Raw genomic sequence first — 15,982 nt, forward strand, 5'->3', positions numbered from 1 at the left:
GGGGTGCTCCGGCAAAACCCTCCGACGCTCAAGTCAGTACTCTGCTTCAACAGAAATGAAGCATTCGAATGGGATTTTAGCAAAGTTTTGAGATAGAGTTTTTGAGCTTAGAAAAGAACGTATCTGGGGTCTCTTTTATAGACGGGAGAGCGCAACTGATTGATAGCAACCCCGTAACTGCCTAGTAGTGGGCCGTTCGGGGCCATGCGGAGTTTGTTACGGAGAGTAGAGGCGTCAGTGGGCCGTTCAGGCCACGTGGAGTTTATTATAAAGAGTGGAGTGGTATCCATTGTCGCAACTTGCCAGAGAGTGGTGGAGCCACATGGAATCTGTTACAGAGGGCGAGTGGGGTAGTGTCCATTATCGCGACTTGCCAGAGAGTTTGGACCTGACGGCTGAAGCTCGGTTGGGACGTCTGATGGAACAAAATGGCTCTCTGTCTCAGCACTCTAAGAGAAGCTCGGATGTTTCCGACTTTGCTGACAATCCACTATTGTCGGGTGCCTTGGACGTTGATGCTGCAGGCGAAAATCATCTGCTGTAGAAGCTCGAACGGGACTTTCTGTTGGAGAAGTCCGGTAGGAGTCCGATTGCTAGAGAAGCCCATCTGAATTTGTCCGATGTAGAAGCCCGTCTGAAAACTGTCCGCTGGAGAGGTCCAGTTTCACGAAAAATCCAGCAGAAGGTCGACCGATAGTGGAGTTCAGAAGGCGTCGTGGAAGTTCGTCCGTTGGAGTCTTGAGGACACTGTGGAAGGTTGACCGTTGGGGAGTCTGAAATTCAATTCTATTATAGAAGTTCGGACGGAGTCCGACTCTTGTAAGAGTCCAAAAGGAGGCCGCTTACTATAAAAGCTCGGACGAAGACCGGTTGCCGTGAAAGCTCGGATGGAGACTTCTTATTGTAGAAGCTCGGACGAAGATCGGTTGCGTGGAAGCTCGGATGGAGACTTCTTATTGTAGAAGCTCGGATGAAGATCGCTTGCAATAGAAGTTCAGAGTAGAGATCCGACTGATGGAGCCCGTCCGTTGTAGAAATTCATCTGGGATCCATCCGCTGTAGAAGTTCGGCTGGAATCCGGCTCTTGTAGGAGCTCGGATGAAATCTGGAAGACGATCGACCACCGTAGAAACTTGGATGGAATCTGATTACTGTAGAAGTCCTGCTGTTGAAGAAGCTCGGACATTGACGAAGTCCGAAAGAAGTTCGGAGTAAAGTCGCTCGTGGCAGGAAGAAGTCTGGAAGAGATTCAGAGGGTAGCCGATCACTGTAGAAAGTCGGTTGATAATGAAGCCCGGAGAGTATTTGGAGCAGTCCGGTAGATGAATGGGGGAGCTCATTATTGGAGAAGTCCGGATGGTATTGTAGAAGCTCGGACAGCCGGAGGAGTTCCGAAAGATGCCGCACAAGGTCGGAAGCCGGAAGAGCCCTAGGAGGATCGGCCTTTTACGAACTTCGGCTGGGGGTATTTGATACCCAACAATAATGATTTTCTCAATCCTTCTATGGAGCCTTCTAATGCTATTTTTATAGAAAAGTCTTCGATGATGACAATGATCTATTTGCACAAAAGGAACCTTGGAATGGAGCTAAGGTAGGAATAATGGGAGAAAACCAACATGACTAGTAAGAAAACCAAAATTAAACACTAGAATTAAGACAAAAAAGCATGACGAAAAAGTATCTTGACTAGTAAATTCGAACAATCAGGTATAGGTGGTAGGCATACAGAGGAAAGTGTAGGTTGTAGGCATTCAAAGGAAAGTTTAAGTTGTACATGTATATTAGCTTCCCAAACAAGGTCTGCTGTACTAATTGGTATTATACCATATTATATGGTACAAAAAAGGTATGCAGTTTCATACTATACTGACACTCAGTACACCTGACATCTTATACCGTACCGCTACCAACACTATAATAGGATGATACCAGTATGGGATCTAATATCGAGACAGCAAACTTTTTCCCAATTTTTATTTTTACTCTTTTATGAAGAAGGGGAAATAACATTCAACCTAATGGCTTAAATAGGAGCTTACAAGTGTTTCCCCTAATGTCTAGTATTTTTCTTCCTTTTTTGAGAGAAGTGTTTTCTTCCTTTACATTTTGGAATAAAGAGAAATTCTCTCTGCTCCGTAACTAGGTATCTCAAGAAAACTAAGTACACATAACCAGATTTTGCAATATAACTTCAAAATGGATTTCATTCACATCATTCTACTTGTTATCTTTTGCTTGTTAGGATGCAACACTTCTTTCAATATTGTGCAAGTACATTCTTTTCACTGATGTTAAATTCTAATATTATATGCCTTACTATTTAATTTTAAGGCAATAGAACAATCATGGATAAACACCGTTTTATACAACAAGAACCAAATAAGTTAAAAAATAGTTTATGATAATATATCTACCTAGTAATGATAATAAAAAATATTTGAATTTGCACAAAAGGAAGTAGTTCCATACATGTATCCTTTTCTTCTTGAACAGCATAATTTTTGTCTAGTTTTGGTAATGTTGCTTTTAGGTGTTGAACCTGTATAAACATAAAACATAAAAACCCATTGCATAAGTTTCCCATATACATGTTCCGACATATTTGCACTTTAAAATGACAAACTAATGAGCTACACTAATTGAAAACATATATCAGAACACAATACTTTTTAAGCAGGGGACTCGTATCATGGCATAAATCTATTTGAAAGACAAAATTCCTAACAAACATCTTACCTAAGTTAAACCCAAACAAGGTCTGATTAGAGATGTCTTTCATATACTTATGCATCTATTATAGTATATTAAAGAATATGTTAATGTCATTGCTTATTCTGGAAATAAGTGTATGGATATTAGTGATGACACTGTAGTTGACATGCTGATTATTTTATATTAAGATGGAAACCAACAAACAACTGCAATTTCCCAAATTGAATTTTCCATTCATACACCCAGAAGTGCATCTAAATACGTGCATGGACAACCAATATTTTATTAAACTTCAAGTGCTTCATGTTTTCTATATGTATTCATAGCCAGTATGTATTCAACCTCTCTTTCCCTCACACTCCTCCCCATCCTTTTGAGAGCTAATCCCTTTACTGCCAATAAGTTATCCTATAAATGTTGGCACAACCAATAGAGGGAATGGTGCCAAGTTGACTGTGAGCAAGGTTTAAGATAGTGGTTGATACTGATGCATAGCAACCATACCATATCATACCATACCAGTACCGAATCGTACACAGTATGCAAGGCATACCAAGTATTGATATGCAAACTGGTTCCCATATCGGGCATACTAATATGGTAATAGGATGGTACCAGGATGGGTCTGGTACTAAAATGGTGCATCTTGATTGTGAGTAATAGCCTTACTTAAACCTTTTTTTATAAAGCACCCAAGTAATACTCTATGGTTGAGCATATATTGATGGGACAACCTCTTTGTTGTTTTATCATCAAATAATTACATCCAACCAATAAAACCAATGTCCTCATCAAACAACCTAGAAACACCCAGGAAGCATGGATACTTCACATTGCATGTTGTGTCTATAAATGATACATAACAGACACCAATACTTATTTAATGCTTCTAAGACAGCTATCAAATACCCAGTAACTTATTTATAAACTTTAAAAAAGGCTTTAGATACTTCTCAAATATGTTTAACATGCTTACCTGCTACCATAAACAATAAGCAAGAGCACTTTATGCTCTTTTGCCTTCTCTTTTTTCATGAATGCCAATATTGTAGAGGAATCATATGTTGTTAAAGGCACTGTATAGGATACCTTAATTGGTTGGAATGCCTAGGCCCAGGCCGGTTTAGTATCCCCATCTTTTCAACCAACCAATGTTGAATGTTCTCCATTACATGGGATCTAAAGTGACCTAACTAACCAAGGTTTGCCATACCAATGCATACCATCCATACCGGGCATACCATACCATATAGATACCAAATCGATGCTCAGTATGAGGGGCATATCAAGTCTTGGTATGCTAAACCAACCACCGTACTGGCGTATCAACACTTATCAATATGGTACCAATATGGGATCTAGTACTGAGATGGTGAACCTTATAAGCAACTATTAGAGAGGGGATCATCAACCACAAGTGGTGCCACAGATAGTGATGAATGTAAGAGGGGACTTGGTAGCAACCACCAGTTGTGCTGCATATATTCTCTTCGTCTTCCGTTTCTTCTTTCTCTTCCTTGCTCTCCTATCCCTTCTTCTGATTCTTCTTCTTCATTCTAACTCTCAAATGCCCTATTTCTCCATCTCCTAATTTTGTCCTTGTCCCTTTCTACTATTTTTCAAAACTAGAAGCCAACCCATCTTCTTGCACTTCGTACCCTTATTGTTGCCGATCCCATCCCTATTGCCCTATTTCTACATTCCCCCTTTTTGTCTTGTCTTTTTTCTTTGCTTTTCTACTTGCCGCTCTTCCTCCTCCAATGTAAATCATGTTATCAATATTTTTCATCAATAATTTGTTATAGTTTTCTGGAACAATATTTGGGCTTTTTTGAATGTCAAAAGCAGTTTAGTGTGCCATAGATGACAACAAAGGGATATAGACTAAGGATGGTAGAATTGGTACTAACACACATGCTGGCTAGTGATCGATACAATATAGTACTAGTCCATATTATATCATATCAAACCGCAGCATATTAGAACCACAAGAGGGGGAGAGAGACGGAGAGGGAGAGGGCAAGAGAGAGGGTCGAAGAGGAAAAAGGAGAGGGAGAGGGAGAGAGGGGACTCACTTGTAAAATCAACATGTAGGGAGAAGATCAGGGCCATCATCTAATCCATAGGGTTTTGAAGGTAAATTGCAGAGGTGGGGGGAAGATGGGTTCGAGGTGGCAAGAAAGAAGCAAGGGTTTCTACACAAGCGGAGAGAGAGGATGGGAGAGACAGAAGCTAGCGTAGGAGATGGAAGAGAGGTAAGGGTTTCTACATAAGGGGGGGGGGAAGAGGGGCCAAAGGAGTTTAAGGGGTTGAAGGATTTTGACGACACATGGAGAAGATTTCAAGGGGGCAATGAGTCCCAAGGGTGTGACTAGAGAGAATTCAAAGGACAGCAAGGGTCGCTTTTAATATTTCAAAGAGATGCACTAAACCATGTCGCCAACCAACAAACATTATTGTTTGGTACATCCTACACTGCCTGGTTTGGTATAGTTCAGCGATCCATGATTGTAGAGGATTTTCACTATATAAGCACACCATACATCTTTTGCTACCTTTTATAACCTTCATCCCCGGGTTGCTGCCTAATCTTCTTGCCACCTACCAAGGCCATAAAATAGATCCATGAACCAAGTCTGCCTATGGCTTTTCACAACCTTGACAAATGTTTGTAGTGAACTTAAGTTGCCCTTTGGTACATTGCAAATGATACTATACTAATTATGTTCCAGATTATCAATCTTCCAAGGTTCGCCCCACCAATACTGAAGGTCGTATCAGCCAATTACCGGCTCAATATGGTAATGGATCAATAATGTACTAGTATAAGACGTATAGAAAACAAGGAGGGAGGGGGAGAGGGAGAAAACGAGAGGGAGAGAGGAGAGAGAGGGAGAGGGAGCGAGGAAGGAGGAAGAACAAAGGGGGAGGGAAGTCCTAACACTAACCCTCAAAGCAAGAGAATAGAGAGGGGGACAGAGGGAGAGCATGAGGGAGGGATAAAGGGAGGACTTACTAGAAAGCATCCTCTTGGACCATCACAAGCAGCTCCTAGGGGGTCGCAAGTTAGAAGGGAGGCACTCGAACATCATGAGCCGAGGTTCAAGAAACAACTGGATCATCTCAAACCATGCAAGCAGGAAAGAGACTCAAACCATGCAAGCAGGTGGGGCATGGGAGGGAGGGGGTTCAAGAAATGCCTAATTCATCTCGAATTGATAAGCTGAACTGTGTCAGCCTAATCAATTTTGTGTTACCCTGAACTACCCGGTTTGGCATAGTTCAGCCATCCATGATTACTCCCTTTTTAAACTTTTGCAACAATTGTGCACATAATTATACATAACAAACACAAGAAGATGGTATTCACATTAGCAATTAAGACAAATCAATAAAATGTATGAATCAATAAAACCTATTAAGAAAGAATTCTTTTTTGTTAGACGAGGAATGTAAGTCTCTTTATTTTTAAGTTTTGTAGAAATGCTCTGGTCTTTTTCTCTAGAAAAGTATTTCTATAGCCACATTAAGGGCTCTATTAGATGATAGTAATGCCCACCAGGTTGCATTCCTTTATTTCTAATAAATTGCTACGCAATTACCTAAACCTAACTTGGATAGAGGCTGATTTGAATCAACTAAGGAAAAGGAAAAAAGGAGATAAATAAATAAAAAGGCACACCTTATGATACAACCAAGCTATCAACTTAGAATCATTAAGCCTGAAAAACTTTGAAGATCCAATCTCTGCAATAAATACCAAAAAAAACAAAATGGTCATCACCTTATTATATAGTGATAAATAAACTTTTCTTCAATGATTCCATCAATATTTAGTAATTGTCAAATAACCTCCATGTACCTACACCTCAATGTATTAGGACAGACAATAAGGAAATCAACAAAATAAGATAGCTTCTTTGTTTCATCACATGTCAAACCACTAGGGAGCATTAAACAACAATACAATCTATTCAGCCAAAACAATTGGCTCATTTCAGTGGCAAAAGAGAATATATTTTCACAAGCAGTTATTTGAAAGAATGGAAGTTATAGCATGTATACCAGCCAGTGTAAATTGGATACTATCATATATGAACTCACCCTATGGATTTTGTACCCCAAATCTACAAATCATGCATCTCCTTCTAAAAAGATGCATATTTGGAGTTACCACTGTTATGAAATATGGGAATATCTCATCCTGATTTCATCTATCATTTTTCATCTCGAAACTATCCTCCCATTTTTCATATAATACATAAAAAACCCATTTACAAATATTTCAAATTTATTTGAAATCTCACCAACTCTTAAAATTCCCAAAATCAGTTTTATTTGCAATTATTGGAAATCAAATGATTTTAGAAAACGGATATCTGGAAGGACTTTGGAGATCAGATTTACGTAACCAAAGCTTTCAGATTTCTAATTATGACAGAGTTGGAAAACGTCTGATTCTGAATAGGTGAAGAATTTTAGGAAAATATATATCGACTGTTAAAATCCTATAAACCTTCCACATTTTTGATACGAGAATAATTTTAACAAATGTTAGGTTTCCTGTTAAAATTCTGTAAACCAGCAAAATTTGGGAGGATATAACAGTTTTATTAACAGTCAATTGTTAAAATTTGTTCAAGAAAATTCTTTAGGAAACTTATTCAAAATTGAATAATTTTAGGCCGCACTGTACAAATTCTAAAAAAGAATCCACTTGGAAGGATGTCAAAAAAGAAAAAGCTTAAGGATAACCTTCCCGAGATCAAGTAAAACTTCTACTATATTAAATATGAGACTTTTGCGATCTAGGAACCTCCATTCAGATTATGTCTATCATTTTTATCCCCATAATAAACTCCTGATCTTTGTGTAATATATAAAAAACTCCATTTGTTGATAATTTGAATATATACAACATCCCATAAATCAATCAATTTGGAATTTATTAGAAATCAAATAATTTTCAAAAACCAATATTGGGAAGGATTTGGGAAATCAAACTTAGGCGACAAAGACTCCCAAATTTCTAATTACGAAAGTTGCAAAACTTCTATATTTTTAATTAGGTGAATAATTTCAGGGACTTTGTGCTGACTGTTAATATTCCATAACCTTCCAGATTTCTGACAAGGATAATAATTTTCGAAAACTTTAGGCCAGCTATCAAAGTTACTTAAACTAGTGATATGTAGAATGAAAAATTTTTTAGGTTGTTTATTTAAAATTCATTATTTTTGGCCGCTTGTTAAACTTGATAGTTGGAAGGATGTTAGAAAAGGAGATATTTTTCAGAAAAAAATTCCAAAACCATTTTTTCCTCCAATCCATTTATTTGTGAGTATAATATCTATTCATAGGCAAGATTTTTACTTAAAATCAAAAAAAAAAATTGGTGTGTTCAAGGAAGTTTTTTCCTCCAAATTTTAATTCAGCTACTGAAATAAATGGAATGGATTTTTCCTCACCAATTTTCTGTTTCCCTTCAATCCCTTTATTGAGGAAAGAATTTTAATAATATAATTACTTAAAATATTTGTAAGTGGAAAAATTTACTAAATGTATTTTTCTAAATTTTATTTTGGATACTAAATAAATAGAAATTCTTTCCTATCTTTTTACAAATTGTTCTCTCAGTTCATCCTAGGTACTTGGTATATAAGCTATCTCTTCTATAGATATTTAATCAGCTTAGTCGTATTGTATCATTGTATTCCAGTAACTTAAAGTTATGTTTTTAAACTTTATTTATTGTCCACTTATTATACAAAATTACTGAACTTGCTATTCATGTCATAAATTTTTCTTAGCACAATGCAGATCAATTAATTGCAAGGCCACAAAAGTGAAATTTCCATTGCATTGCAAGGTTGCTCGTCGTAAACTATTTTTTTACATAGGACATTTCGATACTAAAAGACTTCATTTTCAACTATTTTGACTATTTCATTTTTCGGAATATATTTGTTGCTTGCAATCTTGCTCTAACATCAAGATTTCTAAAAAAAATACCCATAAGTATGTAGACAATTACATAAGTTCCTAAATAATTGTTGATTTTACTCATCTGTACACTGTCTCATGAGGTGAATGCGAAAATCTATTGATGATTTCTTTCTTCTTTTTTTTTGTTGGGGGGGGGGGGAGGGGAGATGCCACCACATAATGTTATTCTTTCATATCCAATTTGACCTCTATCCACCGTTTAGTTCAAAAAGTTACAGAAAAGATTGATGAAAAAGGAGAGATTGCCCATCCACCTTGAACCACCAATTTGTATCCTTCCAAATTGGGATGAAGAATGGATGGGGAGCATGGAAGCATGAATTTTTGCATTGACAAAATTATCCCTCATTAATTTTTTTGATAAAACTATAGTACTTCACTTTTTTGTTCATACTATTTATATAGGTTTTTATATATACTATTAATCATATACTATTAAATTTTAATAGTCATTATTTCAATTTTCGTATATAATTTTCATAATTATAATTAAATAATTAGATTATCTTCTATTTCTCTATTTATGCTTACTATTTATTAATTAATTATTTGTATAATATTAATTAACTATTTAAACTAAGTTATAAATTAATTAATTATTTTTATAATTAATTCATTAATAATTAATTTATAAAATCATGTATTAAATTAAATATTTATTATAGATTATAAAGGTTATAAGTTTGTACATTGTTTATTTATTTAATGTAAATAAATATTATAAATTGATAATAATAATATTTTTATCAAAAGATAGTTTAGTAAAAATATTATATAAATATCATCCATCCTTCCTCTCATTTCTCTTATACCTAACAGAGGGAATCATTTTCATCCATCCTTCCATATTTCACCAAACACCTTCTATATTTCACCAAACATACAAGAGGATGGATGGATTTTTTATTTATCTATTACTCCATCCATCTTTCATACCAAATAGAGGGTTATAGACTCTCCAACTACATTTAAGTTCAAATACAATGAGAAATAATTTTCTTATAACAAATGTTATGATGTGCTTTTTGTGATCCAAATCTTGATTTTCTATTTACTAAAACTAGCATTGTCACACACATTACAACTACTGAAATATTTTTTATTGATTTTAATTATGGACCTTGTTTTTAAATAGCTGAAGTAAAATTTGGGAAAACTAGAATCTTTAAAATTCTTCCGTGGACACACCAAAATTGTTTTATTTCGACTCAAAACCCTCATTAAGAAATATTTTAGAATCCTCCTTCCAAATATCAATGGTTCATAGAATGTTGACAAGCGGCGTAAGTCATCCAATTTTCAACAAAATTACTAAAAGAATTTCTTTATAAACTCTAGCAGTCTATCTAAAGCATCCTGAAATAATTCGCCTGATTGGAAATCTGGAAGGTTTACAATTTTATCAACGGAAATAAGGTTTCCTTAAATTATTCATCTAATCAGAAATCTAGAAGTTTTCCAACTCTATGATAATCAAAAATCTGGAATTTTCCTCGCCTATATTTGATTTCCAAAATCCTTCCAAATATCAGCTTTCAATATTATTTGATTTCGAACAGATTCCAAGTATGACTGGTTTTTGGAACTTTTAAAGCGGAGGGATTTTATACAAATACAAAATATCAGGGGATGTAATATGTTATGTATTATACGAAGAGTAGAAGGGCAGTTTTCAGAATTAAAAAATGACGTACAGAATCTCGACTGAATATTCCAAGATTTCAAAATTCTTTTTTAACAATAATAGAGATTTAACTTGCCAATAAAAGAGAATTGAAGAAATAGGGTTTTGGAAAGATTTCCCTAAAAAATTTTCTTCTTTCGCATCCTTCCAAATATCACTGATTTATAGAATTTCAACAGACACCCTAAAATTATTTGATTTTCAATGAATTTTCTAAAAAGATCTCTTTAACATTTTTTAGTAGCTGACTGTTAAAGAAACTTTTTTGTTTCTGCCATAATATCTTTTTTGAGAAGATCTGCCATAATATCCTTCCTAATATCATTTGGCCTCAAATTTCCTAAAACTACTTGCCTAACCCAAAATATGGAAGATTTATAGAACTTTTTTAACAACTGACATAAAATTATTCACTTCAACATAGTTTGGAGTTTTCCAACTCTATTATATACGATCTGAATCCATCTGGATATGGATAGAAATTCGAGCATCCGAGTAATATCCATATCCGTCAAAAAAAAATGAATATGGATAAGGATAAACAACTAGATGATTCATATCCGAAAATCTAATTCTATTTGTATTCCTATTTAATTTTATATAGCACTCAAAAACTTTTAATAACAAGATGACCATATTAATATGATATTAACTTGATTTATTATCCATTTAGTAATATATTTGATTATATGGTCATAAAGTTTAATTATCCGAATTATATCCATATTTATATTCATTCTTTCAGTATTCGATTTGTGACCGTATCCATTTAAAACAATAATGGATATAAATTTTTGCATCCAATTAACATTCATATCTGTATTCATCAAACAAAACAAATTATAATTTCAACCATCTACATCCAATCCAATTTCAACCCTACTATTATAACAAAAAATCTGGAAGTTTTTCTTGCCTAAATTTGATTTCCAAAATCTTCCAAATATCAATTTTCAAAAATTATTTGATTTCGAATAAATTCCAATATGACTGATTTCTACAATGTAAGATCGGAGGGGACTTGCAACAAGTTCAAAATATAAGCAAATGGGGTATTTTATGCATTATACAGACATACATGGGTATTTTCAAGATAAAACATGACAGATTATATAGAATATTAGTGGATTTCAAAATTTTCATTTTAAATGTAGTAGAGATTTCTTGACGGCATTGAACATGCCTAAGAATGATAGTACAAGGAAAATAGTAACATATGGCCGTTAATGAGAAGAATATACACATATTCACATGCATATGTTATATGTATGAGCAGGGTTTTTCAAACTGGATAGTTTGGGCCATTTCGAACCGGATGGTTCGGGCCATATAAATCGTACCGACGAAAAACTGGTTCGGTTTCGATATAGAAAACAGCATGGCAATCGTCTTGGAGGGAGGGAGAAGAAAGAGAGGAAGAGAGAGAGGGTGGGAGGAGAGAGAGAGGAAGAGAGGGCTCCCGACAGCCATCAAAGACCATCGGAGGCCATCCAAGCTCTTGCCGAGCTCGACAAGGGCGGAGGGAGGGAAGGACCGAGGGAGAAGGGGAGATCCTTCTTACTGCGTATCCACAGGCCGTCTGAGGTCATTGGACAAACGGTGACGCCGCCACAATGTCTCCAATGGCGAGCGAGTGAGCAGCGAGCGAGGCCAAGGCCGGAGGAGCCGAGGGCCTCCGCCCTCCTCCAACGCAAAACAGGGTTTCATGTTTTTTTTCGATTTTATCGCACGAAGTCGGTAACTGCATCTCTCTATTTGTATAGAGAGAGAAAGAGCGACTACAAACCATGAGTAGATTTCAGGCCTCTTTATGTTCCTGATGCAAAATCAGTTGACATTCTTAATAAAAGATCCACACTTTAAATATGATGTGCATCATCATAAATGCATAGAAACCAAAAATATTTTGAGGTCCTTTGCTTGTGCATCAAGTGCTCTAAAAAGAGGCTTTCTACAAGGTCAGGGACTATAATTAGCATTTTTATCCTTTTTGGGTTTGGGAGTACTCAATACAACTTTTGATAAAAAATTTTAAAAAATTTGATGGCACTGGAAGAAAATTATTCCTAAAAATCACAAACTAAGTTGCTTAAGTGAAGCCGACAAACCCATTGCCGGCTTCATTATTCATCATCATTTTTAAAAAAACACGATGAACATGAGCGATCACCCCGTTCTGCAGCCGCGGCTCCGCCCATGCCTTTTCCACTATCCAGTAGCCAAGGCAACCACCCAGCACCCTCCAGTGGCCTCTCCACCAACTGTGCCTTCTTTTGGTACCGTCGCTCTCCCTCTCTCTCTCTCTTTCTATCTCTTTCAATAAAATATCCTATCGAGTGACATCGAGCCGCAGAGGCCCTTCGACGACATTGTTTCCTCTTTTCCTCCCCCCTCTTTTCCTCTCTTTCCCTCTCCTTCATCCGGTGTTCTAATTTGGCTAGTCGAACCATCCTGATTTGTGGCTAGTACAGATAGGAATGCTTGAACCGTCCGATTCGGATGGTTCAACGAACACTGATCCCAACATCCAATATTGCCCTTTCCGATTTACAGAAGACCAAGGTTCAGTGAGTAAATGAGCCACATAAATAACTAATGCATCAATATACCATATTAAAATTCACTAATGAACTAACATCTAGCGTAAAATGGAAAGTAGTAAAAACTATAAGATAGATGTTCTGAGAATAGACAATCACCTTTCACTTCACAAATTAGGACACAACCATCTCAACATTCATTGTTCTTGTTGGTGCAAAAATCTGCTTGCACCGGAGAAGCTGGAGTCGCGGTCGCCGCCGGGACCTGCAAGAGAAGTCTAAACCGGAGGTGGGGTTGCTCCGGCAAGACCCTCCGACGCTCAAGTCAGTTCTCTGCCTCAACAAGAATGGAGTGCTTGAACGAAATTTTAGCAGAGTTTCTAAGTAAAAATGAGAGCTTAGAGAATAACGTATCTGGGTCCCCTTTTATAGGCGGAGGGGGCAACAAACTGATAGCGATGCCTGTAACCGTCTGGCAGTGGGCCGCCCAGAGTCAGAGGAAGTTTGTTGCGGAGAGTAGTGGAGTGGACCCGTGGCTATCACCGGGGCGTGCCACGTGGAGTCCGCCACGGAGAGCGGAGCGGCGTCCGCTGTCGCGACTTGTCAGAGAATGGAAGAATCGCGCGGTATCCGTCGCAGGAAGTGGAGCAGGATCGTGGCCATTATTATGGCCTGCCAGGGAGTGATGGGGCCACGTGGAATCCGTTGCAGGAGGTGGAGCAGAGTCGTGGCCGTTGCTGCGGCCTGCCCGGGGGTGATGGAGCCACGCGGAATCCATCGCAGAAGGTGGAGCAGAGTCGTGGCCGTTGCTGCGGCCTGCCAGGGGGTCCAGGCCTATCGACCGGAGTTCGGCTGGGGTGTCTGACGAAGAGAGGTGGCTAGCTACCCGTCTGAGAGGAGCTTGGAGTCCGGCTCTCGCAGGAGTTCGGGCGAAGTCTACCTGCAATTGAAATCAGGGACGAAGTCCGGGTCCCGCAGGAGTTTGGACGAAGTTTACCTGCAGTAGGAGTCGTCGGCGGAGTCCGGCTCCCGTAGGAGTCCGGACGGAGCCTGCAGTGAAGTCGTGGGCGAGGTCCGGCTCCCGTAGGAGTCCGGACGAAGTCCGCAGGTGAAGTCGTGGGCGGAGCCCGGCTTCCGTAGAAGTCCGGGCGGAGTTTGCCTGCAATTAGAATCAGGGACGAAGTCCGGCTCCCGTAGGAGTCTGACGAATTTACCTGCAGCAGGAGTCGTCGGCGAAGTCCGGCTCCCGTAGAAGTCTGAACGAAGTTTACCTGCAGCAGGAGTCGTCGGCGAAGTCCGGCTCCCAAGGAGTCTGGGCGAGGTCCGACTCCCGTAGGAGTCCGGACGAAGTCCGTAGGTGAAGTCGTGGGCGGTGCCCAGCTCCCGTAGAAGTCCGGGCGGAGTTTGTCAGCAATTAGAATCAAGGACGGAGTCCGCTCCCGTAGGAGTCTGGACGAAGTTTACCTGTAGTAGGAGTCGTCGGCGGAGTCCGGCTCCCGTAGGAGTCCAGACGGAGCCTGCAGGTGAAGTCGTGGGCGAGGTCCGGCTCCCGTAGGAGTCCGGACGAAGTCCGCAGGTGAAGTCGTGGGCGGTGCCGGCTCCCGTAGAATCCGGGCGAGTTTGTCTGCAATTAGAATCAGGGAGGAGTCCGGCTCCCGTAGGAGTCTGAACGAAATTTACCTGCAGTAGGAGTCGTCGGCGGAGTCCGGCTCCCGTAGGAGTCCGGACGAAGTCCGTAGGTGAAGTCGTGGGCAGAGCCCGGCTCCCGTAGAAGTCCGGGCGGAGTCTGCAGGTGAAGTCGTGGGCGAGGTCCGACTCCCGTAGGAGTCCGAACGAAGTCCGTAGGTGAAGTCGTGGGCGGTGCCCTGCTCCCGTAGAAGTCCGGACGGAGTTTGTCTGCAATTAGAATCAGGGAAGGAGTCTGGCTCCCGTAGGAGTCTGGACGAAGTTTACCTGCAGTAGGAGTCGTCGGCGGAGTCCGACTCCCGTAGGAGTCCGGGCGGAGCCTGCAGGTGAAGTCGTGGGCGAGGTCCGACTCCTGTAGAATCCGGACGAAGTCCGCAGGTGAAGTCGTGGGCAGAGCCCGGCTCCTGTAGAAGTCCGGGCGGAGTCTGCAGGTGAAGTCGTGGGTGAGGTCTGGCTTCCATAGGAGTCCGGACGAAGTCCGCAGGTGAAGTCGTGAGCGGAGCCCGGCTCCCGTAGAAGTCCGGGCGGAGTCTGCAGGTGAAGTCGTGGGCGAGGTCCGGCTCCCGTAGGAGTCCGGACGAAGTCCGCAGGTGAAGTCGTGGGCGGAGCCCGGCTCCCGTAGAAGTCCGGGCGGAGTTTGCCTGCAATTAGAATCAGGGACGAAGTCCGACTTCCGTAGGAGTCTGGACGAAGTTTACCTGCAGCAGGAGTCGTCGGCGGAGTCCGGCTCCCGTAGAAGTCCGGCTCCCGTAGGAGTCTGAACGAAGTTTACCTGCAACAGGAGTCGTCGGCGGAGTCCGGCTCCCGTAGGAGTCTGAACGAAGTTTACCTGCAGCAAGAGTCGTCGGCGGAGTCCGACTCCCGTAGGAGTCCGGACGGAGCCTGCAGGTGAAGTCGTGGGCGAGGTCCGGCTCCGTAGAAGTCCAGATGGAGCCTGCAGGTGAAGTGTGGGCGAAGCCCGGCTCCCATAGGAGTCTGGACGTCGCGGAGAATCCGGTCGACGCTGGCGGGGTCCTGTCCGTCGTCAAAACTTGGGAGTGTGGCGGAGGCTCGGCCGCCCGGAGGTTTGAAGAGATGTTGCCGGAGGTCGAAAGTCAGTTGGATCCCCGGAGGGTCACTCGCATCATGAACTTCGGCTGGGGGGTATTTTATACCCAACACCAGTCCCCCTACTTCCGAGTTCGAATTTCGAATGAAGTACAAGAAATTTTCGCAGCCGAAGTTATCCTCTTGAATCCTGTGCACGATCGCCCCCAGATATTTTGTCATTAAATGCGCACGTGCTGGAGTCTTTTCGAATCGGGACGATTCGAAGGGACCCTTCGAAATTCCCGCCGGTACGCTGGCCCAG

At 40.3% G+C, this 15,982-nt stretch overlaps 1 protein-coding gene across 1 annotated transcript in view; it reads right to left on the reverse strand.

Moving 5' to 3' along the window:
* LOC105051229 (uncharacterized) overlaps nt 1-15,982 on the reverse strand; it is a 56,466-nt gene that overhangs the window by 12,975 nt on the left and 27,509 nt on the right. Inside the window, exons 7-8 of the mRNA XM_073243751.1 lie at nt 6,398-6,462; nt 2,473-2,542 (exon numbers count right to left, since the gene is read on the reverse strand). Coding sequence (XP_073099852.1) covers nt 2,473-2,542; nt 6,398-6,462 — 135 coding nt within the window. The remainder of the gene's footprint in view (nt 1-2,472; nt 2,543-6,397; nt 6,463-15,982) is intronic.

Source organism: Elaeis guineensis, chromosome 9 (genome assembly GCF_000442705.2).
Source record: "Elaeis guineensis isolate ETL-2024a chromosome 9, EG11, whole genome shotgun sequence".
Taxonomy (NCBI): Eukaryota; Viridiplantae; Streptophyta; class Magnoliopsida; order Arecales; family Arecaceae; genus Elaeis; species Elaeis guineensis.